This window comes from Lutra lutra, chromosome 2 (assembly GCF_902655055.1).
Source record: "Lutra lutra chromosome 2, mLutLut1.2, whole genome shotgun sequence".
Classification (NCBI taxonomy): Eukaryota; Metazoa; Chordata; class Mammalia; order Carnivora; family Mustelidae; genus Lutra; species Lutra lutra.
The window spans coordinates 117,584,594-117,604,608 of NC_062279.1; the positions used below are offsets into that span (position 1 = coordinate 117,584,594).

Here is a 20,015-nt window from a genome sequence, read left to right on the forward strand (position 1 = left end):
CACAACTATCTCCATTTTCATATGCAGAAACTGCAGCATCTAAAGATAATAGCGACCCACTGCCCATTTCCTTCATAGTCCTAGCCTGAAAAGGGTTGCAGTTGCTTTCTTGGGCGTATGGTATCTTCATTGCAGCCTGTCGAGTTCCAATTTCTGTTCAGCCACTATGAGGTGTTACTTAGCTTTCAGCAATTACTTAGCTTTTGAAAGGCCCAACACCACATCAGCATGTAGTAAGTGTTCACTAACTTAGCTGTGTTGTTGTTGTTGTTACTGTACCTTCCCCTACAATATTATTTCCTTTGGCTTGCCTTATAGGAAATCCTGGTGACATGGGGATGTTTATAACCAGTCCAACCTTGCAATTTTCCTGTATCTACTCCAGCTCTCCCAAAATGCCTGCCTAAATGATTTATTGATTTTCTAATTTAACTTACACTTCCTCGGTCATTCAGCATATTACTCATCATAGGTCTCTTAATGCAAGCACACCTGTCAGCTCTCTGCTTGTAGTAAAGACGATCGTGTCCATGGAAACTCACTGACATGCAGGCTGTTGTGCCTGTTCTTTAGTCATTCAGAGAATTCTTCAGATCATATAAAAATTCATGATTTTCAGTGTATTTTTGTGAGAGCACTTCAAGAATGCAATCACTCGGTGCCTGGGTGGCTCAGTTGATTGGGCATCTGCCTTCAGCTCAGGTCATGATCCTGGGTTCCTGGGATGGAGTCCTGCATCAGGCTCAGTAGGAAGCCTGCTTCTCCTTCTCCCTCTGCCTGTCATTCCCCCTCCTTGTGCATGCTCGCTCTCTCTCTCTCTCACTCAAAATAAATAAATAAAATCTTTTTAAAAAAACACAATAATCACTATACTATTATCCTGTTTCTTGTTTGAAAGATTACTGGGAATGACACAAACCCTATACCCTTGGAAATTACAGTCTAACAAGAAAGAGAGACATTAAACAAATAATGTTGCTAATAATATTTAGTAAGAATTGTGATAAAAGCCTGAAATAAATGTAATTATAATTAGATTACATCACCTGGGGACATGGTCTAAAGGGGGAGAAGTAAACTTGGTCAGAAAAGTATTTCCTGAGGAACTGAGTTTGTGCAGCATATCCAGATTCACCTATGACCCATTAATTTCAAATGTTTCCTTATCTCCTCTGTCAACATCCACCTATTTTACAGAACATTGTGATCTTGCTATCTCCCTGAACATCATATAGTCACCTGTCTACACCTTAGGTGAACATGATTAGCTCAAGCCAATTTCTATTCTAAGTTTGTATATTTCTAATACTGGCACTTTTATTCTTCTAGTCCCCAAGCATAATTTATCAGTAATCATTTCCTTTTTGTCTTTCTCCTGTCTCTCTTCATTTTCATTCTCCCTGATAGCCACCTTAGTCTGGACCCCCAGGACCCCCCACCTAGATGGCGCAGCGGCTCCTTCAGTGGGACTGTCCTGACTATACCTGCTTCTTCACTCTGTACGATGTAGCATATACTCTTTCTGTTCATGTGACTGCTGTTTGCCCATTCTGGATGGCGCTGCTACACTCATCACCTGTAAATGTGATTATTTTTATTGTCTCTCTTCTGTTCAGATTCATCTAGTGCTGTCCTTTTCCAACTCCACAATTTTGTGCTTCACAGTCACTTCCAAGGACATACATTAATCTGCAGGACTCCTTGAATGAAATATTATTTCCATTTTCAACCCAACACAAGGTATCATATTAGTTTAGTCTCACTCTCAGATAAACATATAGTAACCATTTCATTTCTTCAACCTTGCCAGGTATTTTAAGTAAGCTCTCACCTGACCCTATGTGGGGCTTGAACTCATAACCCCAAGATCAAGTAACGTGCTCTCCGCCCACTGAGCCAGCCAGGGACCCCCCACCCTTGCCAGATGCTTTCGCCTAACATGTTCATCCCACCCTCATATCCAAATCTTGCCCGTCATGTCATGTCCTCAAGCACCATGTCTGCAGAAACTGCTTTCCTAAATGTCATTAATCTTTAATTAATCAATAATATTTGTTTTGAAACTTATAACAAATCTAGTCTGTACAGCCTTAACCACTGCCTCTTATGTACAACATAGTGTTGACTGTTGTTTCACAAGTCATTTCCCCCAGCAGAGACCATGCTTCCACAGACCAGAATCACTCTTAATATTATCTCTGTGGTGTCCCCTGCACCTAAGCCCAAACTAGGTGTTCAATACCTGATGACCAACGGCAGGGTGATTAATTGATAGGTGTCTTTGGGCGAGTGAAGATACAATATCTACCATAGTGGCTTCCTTTATCCTATGTCAGGATAGTATGATTATATTTTCTTAGAATTAAATAAAACAGAGACTTAAATCCAGCTAATGCATAGATAATTATATGTATAGATAATTGTATGTATAGATAATTATAATCATATTAATAGTGATGTGTAACCTTAAAAATAAGTTATGAAATCAGAATAAAGTAGAATTGCCAAATTAGCCTGGAAGGTTAATACGCCATTGTATTCGACCAATTCCACGAACAGTCCCCTGGGTGCTTATTCTGTCACTGGCCCTAGGGGCTCAAGGATAGAGGCCTTATCTCTACCCTCTTAGAGTGTTTCACAGTTGGATAAGAGAGACTGACAGACTGACAAACAAAATTTTAATTACAATAGTGTCAAGAATTACAAAGAAGATAACATTTCTACAACAGCACGTGTCACTGCTGGTCTGACCACGTTTGGAAGGTCAGCTCCATCTGAGAAGGTTTCACAGGGGAACTGTGTAGAGGAGCTTCATTTTCCACATGTTCCTGTCTTCTTAGTGATCCCCGCCCCCCAGTGAAGGGCTCAGGAGAAGTTGCTAGAGCACCATCCCACGCAGGAGGGACAGCAACAGTTCACTATATTCTGTGATTTCAGAGCCAACAGACATAGAGAGAATGGGAAGTAATTGGGGTGGATGAGGTTGCAGTAGGAACAGTAACTTTTGAGAGTCTATACCAGGGACCAAATTTGGTCACAGTGAAGTGTGCTGTCAAAAAAGGCTTAAAGAAGACTTGGAGAGGGGGGCGCCTGGGTGGCTCAGTGGGTTAAACCCTCTGCCTTCGGCTTGGGTCACGATCTCAGGGTCCTGGGATCGAGCCCCACATCAGGCTTTCTGCTCAGCAGGGAGCCTGCTTCCCCCCCCCCACCCTGCTTGCCTCTCTACCTACTTGTCATCTCTCTCTGTGTCAAATAAATAAATAAAATCTTAAAAAAAAAAAAAAGAAGAAGACTTGGAGAATCTTAATGTGTCCATTTCACTATCTTAGACCAAATCCTACCCTCAGAGACATACACGGGAATTCCCTTGGCTTCAGGAGGAAACTTGAAGAGTTTAATATAAAAGAGAGGTCTTTCAGTATTTTACACCAGGTAATGGAGAAGGTAGCTTTAATAGGTCCCTAATATCCATCCTAAATAGTGAGAACAAGTCCTCCTCACCACTTTGCCTCATCACAGATAAGATTAGTATGAGTTACATACTCATTAGTATGAGTTACACTGCTGACAAGAATAAACTATGAAACGCTGCTATCTGAAATGCAAAATGTAGTAATACATTTTGTATCCAGTCAAAAACACCTCAGAGCTAAAATTGAAACAGGCATAGAAAGATATGAGATTTTATATCCCACTATTATACTCCAGAATATTATATTATTCATAAACATGTACATAACTTTTAAATTGTAATTACTTTCCAAAACAAAATAACTACAATTACAGTGGAAATTCTGTGTTGTCCTGGTAATTTTGATTTGCTTGCCTCTTCCCATATTCTCCCTGTCTTATGACCAAGATCATTAACAGTTTATGACTTGATTGTGAGAAACAAGGCTGCACCAGTTTGCCAGCCTTTACTTTCTAACAGTGCTCTAGAATATCCTCCATCTTATTGGTTAGTTCATTTTCCTGAAAAATCTCATCCTTACCATGTTATTCCCCAAAGTGGGAAAGTAGAATGGCTCCCGATGAGTTTTCTCAACCATGAACTTGTATGCTATCAAGTCTCCCCATAATCTAAGGTACCCATACTCTGTAAAATTTATCTGGAGGGGGGGACTTCATACCTTTGTCTTCCATTCTTTGTCAGAGTGTTCCTTGCCCAATATTGTGCTCACCCCTGCGTCTATAAATCCCCTCCATCTCGCATTCCTACTTACATTACCCTCACCTTCAAGGCTCTACCCAAATCCTACATCATTTCAGGCTTCCCCACTTGCCATAGTCACTTCTCTCATCCCATCAGAGGCATTTGTCTCTAATCAACAATCATTTATTATTGTCATGCTAGTCACTGTCTCTTTAATTTTGGAAACCTTAAGGAAATTCACTCTGTTGACCATTTATATTTTAAATAGATAGTTACTCCATAAATATTTGAATGAATGATATAGATGCCTTAAATATTTGAATGAATAATTTACAGGATAAATAACCTATCTATAAGTATCCTATTCTGTAAATATCCTGCAGTTATACACCAGAATGTAATTTTTTTAAGATTTTATTTATTTATTTGACAGAGACACAGTGAGTGAGGAAACACGAGTAGGGGGAGTGGGAGAGGGAGAAGCAGGCTTCCTGCCAAACAGGGAGCCCAATGTAGGGCTCGATCCCAGGACCCCAGGATTATGACCTGAGCCAAAGGCAGACACTTAACGATTGAGCCACCCAGGCACCCCTAAGCCAAAATGTATTATTCATAAAGATAAACATATATTATTCCAAATATTGTTCATTGCTTATTTCATAGGTGAATATCACAGAATTTTAGAGCCAGAATGTTCTTGCTGATCATTTACTCTAACCTTACTATTTTACTTAAAAGATACTGGGGCCAAAGTGACACAATTAATGAGAGGTAGAGTTTCAGTGAACCCTTTCAGCCTGCCTTCTGGACAATAAGAAGACCTTCCTTAATTCTTTTATGGTGCATATTTCCTCAAAAAGTGGCAGCACCATAAGATTCTAATAAAATTCTGCTCTAAGAAGCACTTGGGTTTCTTTCTTATTGTTTTTCAAAAGTTACTAAATTTTTCTAAGATTAGTAAGTTTTTTTTTTTAAGATTTTATTTGTTTATTTGACAGAGAGAGATCACAAGTAGACAGAGAGGCAGGCAGAGAGAGAGAAAGAGAGAGAGGGAAGCAGGCTCCCTGCTGAGCAGAGAGCCCGATGCGGGACTCGATCCCAGGACCCCGAGATCATGACCTGAGCCGAAGGCAGCAGCTTAACCCACTGAGCCACCCAGGCGCCCCTAAGATTAGTAAGTCTTGAAAGGGATTTAAAATTATAGCATGACAAGGTGTTTCATGAAGTTTTAGTTATTTTCATTGTTCTTAAAAAACTTTTTTATACTACTTTTTATACTACTTTTTTCATGTAATTACTGTGCTCTTTTCCAAACAGCAGAAACTAGTGTCTTAACTACAGCACCAAATGAAAATGACACTTTTATGAATGTTCAGTACATGTGCATCATGTATGCATTACATAATAGGGCTGTGCACGGCTCAGGTGACCTCTCTGTGGTCTTAGGTATGTTTTATCTACAAAATTTGATGCAAAGCTCAGTCAATAAAAGGAAATTTCTGGTTAGTCCAGTGTATTTTCTATATGAAGGATAAACAGCCTCTGTTATATGGAGCCCTTTTCCCATTTCTTTCCCTCCCATGTCCTCATCCAGATCTGGCAGGAGGAAAAAGAGGCTTTCTTACAGACCGTACACCCATTCATCTACCTAACAGGTTGCCACTCATGCCAATAGGCAGGAAAAAAGCTGGTTCATTTTAATGCCACAGAATGAATGTTTGATATTCTTTTCTATTTTATTCTACTTTCCAGGCTATATTTTCTGTGAGTCCTGATCAAGTGACACAAATGCGCTGCGATGGTGACATAAACTATCGACTGAGACTGGAAAAGTAGCCGAATACTATATTTTCTTTCCTTCTTTTTCTTCTTCTTCTTCTTCTTCTTTTTTTTTTTTTTTTTTTTTTTTTTTTTTTTTTATGGTGCTTCTATTGGGAACAGTCTGAGGGAAGTATATGCAACATGAGTTTTATCATGAAGCTTCACAGACACTTTCAAAGGACGGTTATTCTGCTCGCCACATTTTGTATGGTGAGCATTATTATATCTGCATACTACCTGTACAGTGGCTACAAACAGGAAAATGAACCCTCTGAGATGATGTCCGAAGTGGACTGTGGGGATTTCCAGCACCTACCATACAGGCTTATGGAAGTCAAGACAATGAAGCTTTCTGATGCCTCAAGGACAGATCCCACAGTCCTGGTGTTTGTGGAGAGCCAATACTCATCACTTGGTCAAGACATAATTATGATTCTAGAATCCAGTAGATTTCAGTATCACATTGAAATTGCTCCTGGAAAGGGGGATCTCCCAGCACTTACAGAAAAAACTAAAGGCAAATATGTTCTCATTATTTATGAGAATATATTAAAGTATATAAATATGGACTCGTGGAACCGAAGCCTTTTAGATAAATACTGTGTGGAATATGGTGTGGGTATCATTGGATTCCACAAAACTAGCGAGAAGAGTCTACAGAGCTTTCAGTTGAAAGGTTTCCCTTTCTCCATATATGGAAACCTTGCAGTAAAAGATTGTTGTATTAACCCTCATTCTCCATTGCTTCATGTGACCAAATCTTCCAAGCTGGAAAAAGGTTCTTTACCTGGAACAGACTGGACAGTTTTCCAGATTAATCACTCAGCCTACCAACCAGTAATATTTGCCAAAGTAAAGACCCCAGAGAACCTTTCTCCTCCCATCTCTAAAGGTGCTTTTTATGCCACTATCATACATGACTTGGGGCTTCATGATGGAATTCAAAGAGTTTTTTTTGGCAACAACTTGAACTTTTGGTTGCATAAGCTCATCTTCATAGACGCTGTTTCCTTCTTGTCAGGAAAGAGGTTGACACTGTCCTTGGACAGGTACATTCTTGTGGATATTGATGATATTTTTGTGGGAAAGGAGGGAACAAGAATGAACATCAATGATGTTAAGGTAAGGCCCTTTTTAACTCAAAGTTTCAAAGTTTAGGTCATCTTTCAGTAGGTTTACCAATGGTCCCAGTTTTTCTGGGGCTAAGGGATTTCCTAGGACATGAGATATTCATTTTATCAGAAAGTCTCAGGCAAACTGGGATGAGATGGCTTCCCACAGCCATATTTGAGATATAGGGCTATATCTCTCTGAATCAAGAAAAATGAAGACTGTGCTAAAGACTTGAGTGTGGCAGGATCCTGAAATGTTTTTCTATGTGTATGTACAGCTATAGAGTAGAAATCATCTTGTTTAATTAACTTTCCAGAAACTATCTACCTTAGAAAACTACTACTAATCTAAGACTTCAGTTCATTTAAATATGAAATCAAAGTAAATTTGTTTTAATGAAAATAAATACTCCCACAAATTTTCAAGAATTAAAGATCTCATAAGTAGCAAGTTCAGATATTTTTGGAAGTCAAATGTGCAGCTCATTTTCTCTTATATTTTTTTGAAACTCTTAAAATCAGCACTGCTAAATATGGAAAGTTATGAATATACAAGCATACTTATTCACACACAAACATAAGGATTTAAATTAAGTTTCAAAATTCATTGAACACTTCTGATACATATATGAAGCCCATCATGCTGCATTAAATGGTATTAGATTTCTCACTGTATAAAACTGTTGCCCTTAAGTAAACAACAATTATTTGAAGATAGTTGATTGTTGTGAATGAATTGTATTACATAAACAACTGGTTGTTTAATATTAATGAAATTAGAAATTAAAATGATCTACATTTATCTTACTTTTCCATTCAGAATACTATAGGATTCTATCTTTCTTATATTACAGATTGATTTCTCATAAAAATGAAAGGAGATATTTTGATACATATTTTTTATTCTGTACAGCTTTAACCTTTTGGTAAAATACAAAGGACTAAATCAGATGGAAAAGATCTTGAAAATTGCATTCTTTTCTATAAAGACTAAGCATCTGGCAAATAATAGTAATGTTAATCACACTAGTCAATGAGCTAAGAATACCAGAAGGACCATTAAATGTTACCATAAGAGAGTGTGAAAACTGGAAGAAAAAAAATTTTTTGACAGTATTTTAGACTCTTCTTTTTAACTCAATAAAAATTAATTAACATAGAAGCTGTGCTTAAGTTTTCATTAAGTCTTATGAAATATACTTGAAAATTATAACTAAATTAAAATCAAGTTGGTAGCTTAAACATTATGTACTTGAAAATTACAAAAAGTATATATTTCTCTTCCAATTTTTTCATTTCAAAATATTATGATAAAACATGTTTTTAAGGTTTGATTTCTGAACTATAATTCTTTAAAACTGAGAAAATATGTTGTGATGCCATTTAAAAATGTGCTAGATAAGCCTAAGTTTTATATGTAAACCCTACTATATCCTCTAAAATTATACAAAATATAAAATGTCTTCAGTGCTCTTAAGATTAAACCATTTTTAAGGGGTATTAAAAAACACATTACAGGGGCGCCTGGGTGGCTCAGTGGGATTAAAGCCTCCCTTCGGCTCAGGTCATGATCCCAGGGTTCTGGAATCGAGCCCCGCATCAGGCTCTCTGCTCAGCAGGGAGCCTGCTTCCCTTCCTCTCTGTCTCTGCCTGCCTCTCTGCCTACTTGTGATCTCTGTCTGTCAAATAAACAAATTAAATATTTAAAAAAGCCACATTACAATTGAGTACATTTAATAGGAATTAAACATGTATAAAAAATTTAATGAATTGCTCATTTAGATGGGAATATATTTTCTAACCAATCCGAAGGCTTAAAAGAAAGTATATTTTGAATTATTTGGACTTTTAAACTACTTCTACATTATATCTGTAATTGTGTCTCAAAACACTAATTTACTGTATGCAGTTACCCTGAGAGTGTAAACATTTTCTTTCCCTCTTCTTTCCCCCTCACCTCCTACTTTCTCCCTTCCTCCCCTCCTTCCTTCCTTCGCTTCTCTCTCTCTTTCTCTCCTTCCTCCCTCTCTCTCTTTCTCTCTCTCTCTTTCCTTCCTTTTACCTAAGTACCGCCTTGGGAAACACTGTAGTATGTAATGTGTACCTGAAACTATTAAGCTCCATTAAGCAGGACAGATTTTGAAGGCAAGGCTAGAGCAGTAAGATGATTTGGGAGGCTACAGCAGTGATATTTCAGACAAAAGGAAATTTCTTGAAACTAGGAAATGATAAAGAATGGAGAAGGAAGGACTAGTTTAAGAACTCTTTAGGAGGTAAAATCGAACAACTTACTGGGTCAGTGAAGATGAAGGAGAAAACATTCAAGGATAACATTAAGATGTTTGGCTATGTAAATAATGGTTGATTATTCCAAAAACAAAGAGGAGAGAGGGTCACTTGGGTGGCCCAGCTGGTTAAATATACAACTCTTGGTGACGTCTCAGTTTGAGCCCCATGTCAGGCGCCCGTGCTCAGTGTGGAGTTGGCTTGAGAATCTCTCTCCTTCTCCCTCTGCCCCTTCCACTTGTGCTCTCTCTCAAATAAATAAATAAATCTTCAAAAACAAAACAAACAAAGAAAAAACCAGAAACAGGAAGATCATAGTGAAGGTAATTAGAGTCCATATTAAAAATGTTAAATTATTGAAGTGCATCTGAGACATACAGGTACAGATGTTTTAATAGGTAGTTGGCTCTCAAGAAAAGTCTGGATGGCAAGCATAAGTTCTAAAGTTGCTATTCAATGGAGGGAATGGCTCAAAGCATGAAAGTATGTGAGATTAGCCAGGGAAAGGGCTTCTAGAAGATAAGGGGGAAAGATGGAGTATAGTATAGAATCTTGAGGAAAATCATCTTTCAGAAGACAACTGGAGAGAGATGATCTCATTACTAAGAGTCAAAGAGAACAGTGTCAGGGACTAAGAAGCTGTGCTCTTATACAGTAGTGCCCCCTTATCTGTGGTTTTGTTTTCCATAGTTTCAGATACCAGCAGTCAGCCATGGTCAGGAAGCAGATGATCCTCCTGACAAATGGTCACGAGGTCAATAGTAGTCTAACACTGTCACATTGCCTCCGTCATTCACCTCACTTCATCTCCTCATTAAGCATTTTGTCATCTCATGTCATCACAAGGGTGAGTACAGTACAATATGATGCTGGAGAGAGAGACCACATGCATATAACTTTTATTACAGTATATCATTATAATTATTATATTTTATTAATGTTGTTAACCTTTTCCTGTGCCCAATTTATCAGTTAAATTTTACCATAAGGATGTATGTATACGAAAAAACATATGTAGGGTCTGGTATGATCTGCAAGCTCAGGCATCCACTGTTGGCTTTGAAACATTTCTCCTGTGAATAAGGAGGACTACTGTATATGCCTTGGGAATAAAGAATGTCAGGGAGGGCATGAACTGCAGTATAAAATCCAGCAGCAGGGGCCACTGAGGTAAGAACTACAAGTCTCCTTTCCTGAAAGATGAGGGTCATTGGAGCCGCTTGCAAATTGCAGGAGAACGGAGCCAGAGGCATGCCTCGAGGCAGAGGCACAGTTGCAATAAGTTCAGGAGTAAATGAGAGAGTTAAGACATGGAGAAGAAGAGTGTAGAATATTCAGTGGAGAAATTTTGATGTGAAGGATAGAAGAGAAAATAGCTGGAGGACGAACAGGAGTTAGGGTGACCAACTACCTTAGTTTCCCTGGACTGCGAGCATTCAGTGCTAAAACTCAGAGTCCCAGGCAAACTGGAGAAATAAGTCTTCCTAACTAACCAGGGTTAATTAACCTAGTTAGGAAACTTACCTTATCTTTTTTCCTTGAAAGGGGGATTAAAGAGCATGTGTGATCCAAGAAAAGGTTGTGCACGTGGTAATTAAAAGTACCTAATTAATAGAAATATTTTTTTAAGGATTTTATTTATTTACTTGACAGACAGAGATCACAAGTAGGCAGAGAGGGAGGCACAGAGAGAGAGAGGGGGAAGCAGGCTCCCTGCTGAGCAGAGAGCCTGATGCAGGGCTCCATCCCAGGACCCTGAGATCATGACCTGAGCTGAAAGCAGAGTCTTAACACACTGAGCCACCCAGGTGCCCCTTAATAGAAATATTTTTAATCAAGTTCTTTTATTTATTATCCTTTATGAAGAATATTGTATTTCCCCTATTTAAAGTATTAGGAAAATTGAAAAGATTGTGAGACAGTTGAAGGCAACATACAATGATTCTTGCAAAACTAGGATGGTGTGTAGCACATAAATTGTAATTATTATACTAGTCACTGCAAAAGTGTTATTTTTTTTTCTTTATGTGGAACAAAAAAAAGTGTTTTCTTGCTTAACTAGAAAATTAGAATTAGCAATGCAAATAGCTATTGAATAACACGAGCACTTTTTAAAGAGCGAAAGAAGCTGACATGGCACAAAATATATGACCCTTCATGAGGAAGAAAAAAATACAGACCTAAGGTGTCCTTTTTAGTTGCAGAATTTATAAACTATCAGCCATAGCCCTTAGAGAACCAAAGAACATATAGTTCAGACAATTAATATGTTCTCCAAAAGTGTCGATGCTCATTTCAGTCCTATTGAAGTCAGAAAAAGGGGTGTGAGTGTGTTTTATTGAACTGTGTGGACAAGACTTGTCTCAAATTCACAGTGGACTAGTTTTGTGATTTTCAAGTTCCTAGTTTTCTAGGACCTGTCCTCAGACTTCCTGAGACTAAGTGCATGGAGAGGGTTTTGGAGAGGGAAAGTGGTTTATGAATAGATGTTTCTGCCATTACAGTATTTTAAAGCTATCAGTGAAAGCACAGCAGGACCAAATGAGTACTAACAATTCACATTCTCCCTTAGAAGAATGAATTCACTCTAGGCCTAAGATCCATTATATCTATAGACTTAGACTGTTCCCTATAACATTTCACCCCTAAGACAGTTGGGAAGTGGAAGAGGGAAGGGAGTCTTTCAAAGTTTTATGGAACTATGTGTGGTTATACTCTCAACAAATAAAAGAGCTATATATCACTCTCCTCCTCCCGTGTTTCTCCCTCCTTCTCCTCCTAAGATTGGCACACATTGTCTTCTTGCAAACTTCCTAACATCCATGAGAAAATGAGGAACCAGTGCAGCCATACATTATTAGCACACTAGAGGTGCCCACAGTGTGACTGGAGGTTAGCAACTGAGCAAGGCCTTCCATCTCCACACCATCCCCAGTCTTTCCCACTAGTTTTTGACCCGTCACTGTTCCTTAATTTGGCTGTTGTAGATTGTCCCCTAAAGATATCTACATTTTAAAAGTGGCCTTAGGAGAGGGCAGTTCTTAAATCTTGATACAATGTCATCAGTGACTTTATCATTATTATCCTCACTAACTAAAGATCCCAGAGTGCCTAGGGAAAAGAAAGAACTGAAAATAGAAGTAGGAAAAGCCATAAAGGTCTGAGAAATAAGTGGTATCAGGCTCAGAAGACAGACTTGGCTGATTTCTCAGTCTCACTAGGGGCCGACCCTTGGAGACCATAATTGGAGTGTAAAGGTGATCTGCCTGACTTCACTCTCTCATCAGAATATCCACTACCCCAGCTAAAGTAAAGCCAGAGGCTTCATAAAACCATTGAAAAAGAACTTAACAAGCCAAATGTCTGGTGGGGGGGGGAGCAGGGAAGGCCTGCAATCAATTATTCTGTCATAAGTAAAAATAGAAAGGAAACAAAAATTTCTCCAGATAGTTCACTATTAATAGTGCCCCGAATGGATGTCAAAACCTACACCGCACCAATTCTTTTCCCCCTATACACACACACACACACACACTCCCTCTCTCTCTCCCTCATAGTTCTCTAATTCCTTTCCATTTTCTCTGCTGTTTCTTATCTTTATTTGCTGATATTCATTTTAACTGCAGTTTGCTCTGGAAGCATGTATCTGCTTGAAACGGATACTTTAAATTTGCTAGGATTACTTTATGACTGGATATACTATTGCTTGTGTACTTGATAAAAACAAATATTCTCCACTTAGCACAATTTTGTTAACTATGTTGTTCAAATTTTCGATGTTCTTACTGTTTTTATCTTTTTGTGGAGGCAGGGGGAAGAACAAGGTGTACAAATTGATGTTTTCTAAAGAGGTGTGTTTAATTCTTTAACTCTGTTAGTGGGTTGTAAATATTTCCTTGCTTTTCCATCAATTATCACCTTCTATATTTTAAAGCTATGTTAAGGATGTATATACATATATACACATTTATATTTACATATATATTTATATATTAATTGAAAATTTTATCATTACCTTATGCTAACATAGCTAACCAGCTTCTGGAGGGTTACTATTTTAAAATTGCACATTACCTCATTTTTATATTTGTTCTGTCTTCTCTGCATGTCTTGACATTATAAATTAGTTTAAAAAAACACCTTGTCAGTTAAGTTTCTTTTTATCTACTTTGCCAATATTTGTCTTTTAGTTAACAAGATCAATCTACAAACAGTTGATGTGATTATCAGTGTGTATGGATTGGTTTCAGCTATCTTATTTTGTGCCTTATATTTGTCCCACTTGTTCAGTTTCTTCTTTTGCTCTGTTTTTTATTGCCTTTATTGTCAGTTTCCTTCTTTTTTCTACCCATTCCTGGTTTGAAAGGTATATATTTTATTTCTGTTCTTCTAGGAGTTTCTCCAGAAATTTAAACATATGTGTTAAACAAGTGTTAATAATCAATGTCTTCGGGGCGCCTGGGTGGCTCAGTGGGCTAAAGCCTCTGCCTTCGGCTCAGGTCATGATCCCAGGGTCCTGGGATCGAGCCCCGCATCGGGCTCTCTGCTCTGCAGGGAGCCTGCTTCCTCCTCTCTCTCTCTCTCTGCCTGCCTCTCTGCCTACTTGGGATCTCTCTCTGTCAAATAAATAAATAAATAAAAAATCTTTAAAAAAAAAAAATAATAATCAATGTCTTCACACCTCAGTCAAAAAGTATGCAGTTACTTTATCTCCCAGTCATGCCCACTCTCCTTTGGTTGATGAGCTGTTCTTGTTTTGGATGTTAACTCGTTGTTGTTATTGTTGTTGAATCCCAGATCTTAGACATTATTTTTACTACCATCAAAGCTTTATTATCCTGGCTTACTCCTTTTCAGCAGAGAAGCCAGACTGAGGCCACTAACATATAATTTAGATCCTGTCCTTCCTCAGCTCAGAACACTCCAGTGACTTCCAATCTCGCGCTAAGCCTAAATTCTTGCAGTCTTGTATACCCTGCCTTTAACCACCTGAACTTCTCACTCTGCAGTAGCCTCTCTGGCTTCCTTGCGGTTCCCAGCTCCTGCTTCAGGGTTTTGTACTTGCGGTTCTTTCTGCCGAAAACGGTTTTCTCCAAAATTGGGTGCATGGCTCTCTTTCTCACTTCCTTCCATTCCTTACTCAAATTGTACCTTCTGGGTGAAGATTCCTCTGGCCATTCTCTTTTAGATTGCAATTGCTAAATCCCCCCATCTTTTCCTGCTCGCTTTTCTCCCTAGCACTTGGGATCCTCAGGGCTGTGCTCAAATCAGCTCACACAGGCTCAGCAGGACAGTTGGGGTCGTCTCTTCCCTCAGGACATAGCAGCAATTTGAAATTCGGCGTGGAGGTAGCATTTACACCGCAGAAACGGCAAATGCACAGATGCAGGCTTCCCCCCCCCCCCCCCCCCCCCCCCCCGCCCTCACAAGGAGTCTCTTCATGGTAAACTCCCCCAGGTTGTTTTTTTTTTTTTTATGGAATGTAAATGCCTTTATTCAGCCTCATCTTTGAAAGATAGTTTTGTTGAGTTTACAACACTTAGTTAACAGTTCCCTCATCTATAACCAATGTAGCCCACATTAGGAATATTAGGGATCCCTAGAAGTCACCTTAATGCTTGTAGGAGTGGAATATGTCAGAATCCACTGGTCTCTGGGGTGCCTGGGTGGCTTAGTCAGCTAAGCGTCTGCCTTCAGCTCAGGTCATGATCTCAGGGTCCTAGTATAGAGCCCCATTTCGGGCTTCCTGCTCAACCTCCATGGGGAGTCTGCTGCTTCCTCTCCCTCTACCTGCCACTCTCCTTGCTTGTACTCTCTGTTAAATAAATAAATAAAATCTTAAAAAAAAAAGAGAGAGAGAGAATCCACTGGTCTCTAATTATCTTAGAACTGTCAAAAAAGTTAGGCAGTTTGGGACTGTACTTATATATGTCTATGAAATGTTCCTCTTTCAGTTTGATGTAATACATATTTGTAATTTATAATTTGTGATTTATAATATACAGGAATATGCATCACTCTCAATATTCTTATCAAACTCAAATAGACATAGTGTGTTAGCAATTATACAAATAGTTATTTTAAGGAAATAATTTCCTGGAAATAGTTTTTGGCAATAATTTATCATGGGGAAATAAGATAATAGTTTAGGCAAAGGGAAAAAAACTGTTTCATACCCATTATCAACTTACACTTAATACATTTTATTAAATTTGTTAAATTATGAGATAGAATGTATTTCTATTACTATTACTATTAAGGAGTTATTGTTACACAATGACATTCTAAAACAATGAGTTCTAAATCATTTAAAGGAGACAAACGTGTGTGGAACACTATATGAATGTAGAAACAAAATATTTGGGGACTAGTTACATTTTTAAAGTCCTGATACAGTGAATCTCCTTTCCAAGCATGACAAAGAGCAGAGCCATTATAGATGGTTCTAGAGCTCAACCAGGTCATGGCAACCTCCACACGCTAGACTAGCAGCAGATTAGAAGACCAAAACTCTTGAGTTAAGACTTAGATTCTAGAGATAGTCAATTCAGTTTTGAAAATTATTAACATCTATTCTGCAAAGTGCTGTGGATAGGGATTTCAAGGGGTACATTGATGAATAATGAAACACATTTTTTTTTAATAAAAGAAGTAAAAAAGGAGAAAATTTTGCAGTTTGCTGATTACTGGGTATGTCCTTTTGTGGATTGAAAGTTGAGTTAGTTTTTATTTTTTTAATATTCCATAATTCTAAGAAGTAATTCAAAATATAAAGGGATCTGCATTTGTATTTCTGTGATGATGACTTATAATGTTAAGCCTATAGAACATGTGGTTATTTTATAATGATATGTTTGGGGGTATTTAACTGCTCCCCAAACAGGTTAATACTTACTGAGTTCATATATTGTTTTAAGTATTTCACATTCATTGTCACTTCACTCTCACAAAAATCTTATAAAACAATGACTATAAGTACCATCACTTTAAGTAAAGAAACTGAGATTCATATACTAAGACTGACTTGCCTAAGATCTTAAAACTAGGATGTGCCCATCGCAGAATACAAAATGCAGGCCTACCTGGCTGCCAAAGCAGACTTTTCCACCTCATGCTGCTTCCCAGTTATAACCTAACACAGTACTGTGGTGTCCATATCAAAACCTCCCTAGCAAATTCTACTGTATAGCAGATTGCATCCAAGACAGAGTCTATTATAGATTAATTGGTCATATCTGAAGCTTTGCTGTAGATTTAATTATAAATGTGGAACAGAACACCCTTAGAGTGCCTTGGACTTTATAACTGCAATGATATGGACAAGCTAGATTTTACTTTAAGATTTGAGTTAACATAGGCATTTTGCCTACAATTCTGGTTAATCAGCTTAGCAGTTTGTAGTGAATTAAACTGGCATGCGACAGACACTTTTGGTACTAGATTAATTAAAGAATAGAAACTGCCCATGATTTAGATATTTTAACTTTTTTTCTTTCTGTATGAGCTCAGATTTTACTGTCCCTATAATGTTTTAATGTGCTTTATACAGGCATTTTTAACATTTTTTAAAGTGTATAAAAATGCAAAAAGTACTGATATATTGTCTCTTAGTCTCGGGGAAGCATGAATTAATAGCTAAAGGACTTTTTATTCTTAACTTTTATAGGCCATTTATGCATAATGAAACTGTAGCCTAAGATACAAAATAGGTCTTAAAATCATAATGTTGATATAAAATAAATTATGAGATACACTTGACATAATTTATGGACTGCTTATAGACAAAGGAAATAGTTAACTTGTTTTATTAAGCCTCTAAGTGGACTAAAATTTTAGAAGTATTAAAATTGACTCATTTGGTGCATACTAGAGTTTTACCTTAAAAGAGTAAGTGGTTTTTCATTTTCATATTAATAATTCAATGATTATAATTAGTAGTTATAATTATTAATTGCACCAATTACTAAAATAGCTATATTTTTATTTTCTATTGCTGCTGTAACAAAGTACCACCAACTTAGTGGCATAAAACAACCCAAATTTATTATTTTACTGTTCTGGGGGCCAGAGGTCTAACTTGTCACTTTCACTGGGCTAAGTATAAAGTGTTGGTGGGGTGGTGCCCCTTTTGGGAGAACCCATTGCCTCATCTTGTCCATCTTCTACTGTCCACCCACATTCCTTAGCTAATGTTCCCTCTCTCCATCTTTAAAGTAAGCAGTGCTGTACATCTCTCTGCCTTTCTTTCATAGTCCTGTCCCCCTCTGGCTAAAACTGGGAAGGTTTTCCACTGCTAAGGTCATCTGTGATTAGATTGGCCCACCTGGATAATCCCCAACTCAAGATCCTTAACTTAATCACATCTGCAAAATCCTACTTGCCATAAGTAACATATTCACAGGTTCCAGGAATTAGGACTTGAACATCTTGGGGGCAGGGCGGGGCGGGGGGGAGAATAGGCTTTTTTTCTGCCTACCACAAGCTATGCTCTTTATGTAATCTTGCCAGTAATTTTTTTAAAGATTTTATTTATTTGAGAAAGAGAGGGGGGAAAAAAAAAAAAAAAAACAAGCTTGGGGAGGAGCAGAGGGAAAGGGAAAAGCAGACTCTCTGCTGAGCAGGAGCCTGGACGGTGGGATCAATCCCAGGACCCAGAGATCATGACTAGAACCAAAGTCAGACATTTAACTGACTGAGCCAGCCAGGCACCCCTAATCAAGCCAGTCATTCTTATAGCTACTCATTCCCCCAAGAGAGATTTTACTACTGTTCTCACTGGAAAATGAAACTTTCATTTTATATATATATATATATGTGTGTGTATATATATATATATATATATATATATATATATATATACTCTCTGAACCAGTAGTAATTAATTGAGGACAACTAGATTATCATGCTCTGAAACTCATTCTATCCCTTACACTCTTAAAGTTAACATGAGCAACTTCACCTCAGTAGTTTAAGAAGTTAGCTCTCCGAAGATTACTCAGTAGGATAAGATTTGTAACTTCCATCAATTCACTACTTCACTAGTTTCACTAGTTTCTAATATCATTTTTCTAGACGTGCATCCATTATTAGGTGAATTAAAAACCAAATGTAAAAGCCAGTTCATTACAACTATCACACAGTTACTTAAGCACACAGTTATGTAAGGGTTTTATTGTGCTTTTTTTTTCCTCTTTCCATTTTATCTTATCTTATGTTTCTGTATCCACCTCAGATTCAGTACCCTTGTTTTATTTTACCAGTCTTCCCCTCTTCGGAATCCCCTACCCTAATTACCCTAATCCAAAAACAGCAGAGTTCTATTCCATCTGTGTATCTGTTCTCACTCTTGCTACCCTCCTTTGATTCTCTGGTGTTTGGATTTGTACAGCATTGCTTCTTGTTTCCCCATTTAGATTTACAGACTTATTTTTACGTAACTCACTGTTTCTTTTTTTTTTTTTCCCTCTGAACTATATATACTGAGTAGGATCAGCTTTCCGAGAAAAGAAAAAGAGAAAAAGAAGAAACGTTGTGTGTAGAAATTAAACCAGCTGGTTGAGGCACTGAACAATCATCTATCAAAAAAAGGGGGGTGGGGGGGTGGTTCTTCACTATCTTTATCTTGAATGAAATAATCTACTACACCAAAACAACATATAACACAGATATTCCTTAGGAACCCTAAGAGACAAGGTATTTGAATTCATCTCTTAGAAAGACAACTTCCTTGATACTCTTGAGTAATTGAATTGAGTGGTTTTGACAATAAGCTTTTCAAGCTTTAGAGTTGCTGTCATCAAAATAGTTTGTTGCTGTGTCCTGGCAGACTTGGATTTCTGACATACTGAAATTTTGCATAACATTTAACAATTATCTGACAATATTTTCAAAAGCAAGAAGGTATTATAATGAAAATTAATTTTAACTCTAATGTATTTGCTTTGACAAAAATAGCTTAGCTTAATATTCAATAGATTTTTTGCATAATTTGCTAATCTGCTACAGAAATGTCATAAGCATTTTAAGGGAATAAAGGGAAAAACACTTTCCCAATCTTTATTATTTCTTATCTGATACAGGGGCATTGTCATTGATCTGATGGAGGGACCGATGAACAATGAAAAAGGAAATCCATATTTTTCATTCTTGTTGGAACTTTCTTGCTAGTACCAGATCTCCAAAATCATTGTCAGTTATAACTTCATAAGAACTAATTAGCATTCAGTAGTCGTTCTCAGAGAAGACCCAGTTGTTCATTGTACTCAAAAAAGTCCTGTTTCCTTAAATGGGATCAGTCTCTAATGGATGCCAGTGACAGGAGGCTGTTCATCATCCCTTTGGGATAATTCAGAACCTAGGCAGAGGCCCAGTGTTCAATGCTCTGCACTTAGAAATTGACATAATGTCAATGCAACATCCCAAAGAACAAGGAGAGCTTGGGAAGATAATTAACTGCGCATCTTTATTTTCAAGCCAGCAACAGTTTTCAGACTGGTTCTCTATTTTAACTGAATGTCTCTAAGGAGCAAAATCATTATCAAATTCAAGTGAATGCTTCAAGTCACTAACGTATCATCATCTGTGACATACTCAGCTCCATATTCAACAATTTATATTTTTATTGTTGATTGAGCCTAAGACAC

General features: G+C 37.6%; 1 protein-coding gene across 4 annotated transcripts in view; it reads left to right on the forward strand.

Annotated features, from left to right (window-relative positions):
• The window catches only part of LOC125093318 (bifunctional heparan sulfate N-deacetylase/N-sulfotransferase 3), a 178,217-nt gene that overhangs the window by 7,567 nt on the left and 150,635 nt on the right, over window positions 1–20,015 (forward strand). For all 4 annotated transcript variants that reach the window (XR_007125205.1, XM_047718315.1, XM_047718316.1 and 1 more), the window contains exon 2: window positions 5,906–7,096. Coding sequence is in view for 3 of the 4 variants with exons in the window: in XM_047718315.1 (XP_047574271.1) it covers window positions 6,116–7,096 (981 nt within the window). In the remaining variant the exon portion in view is untranslated. The remainder of the gene's footprint in view (window positions 1–5,905; window positions 7,097–20,015) is intronic.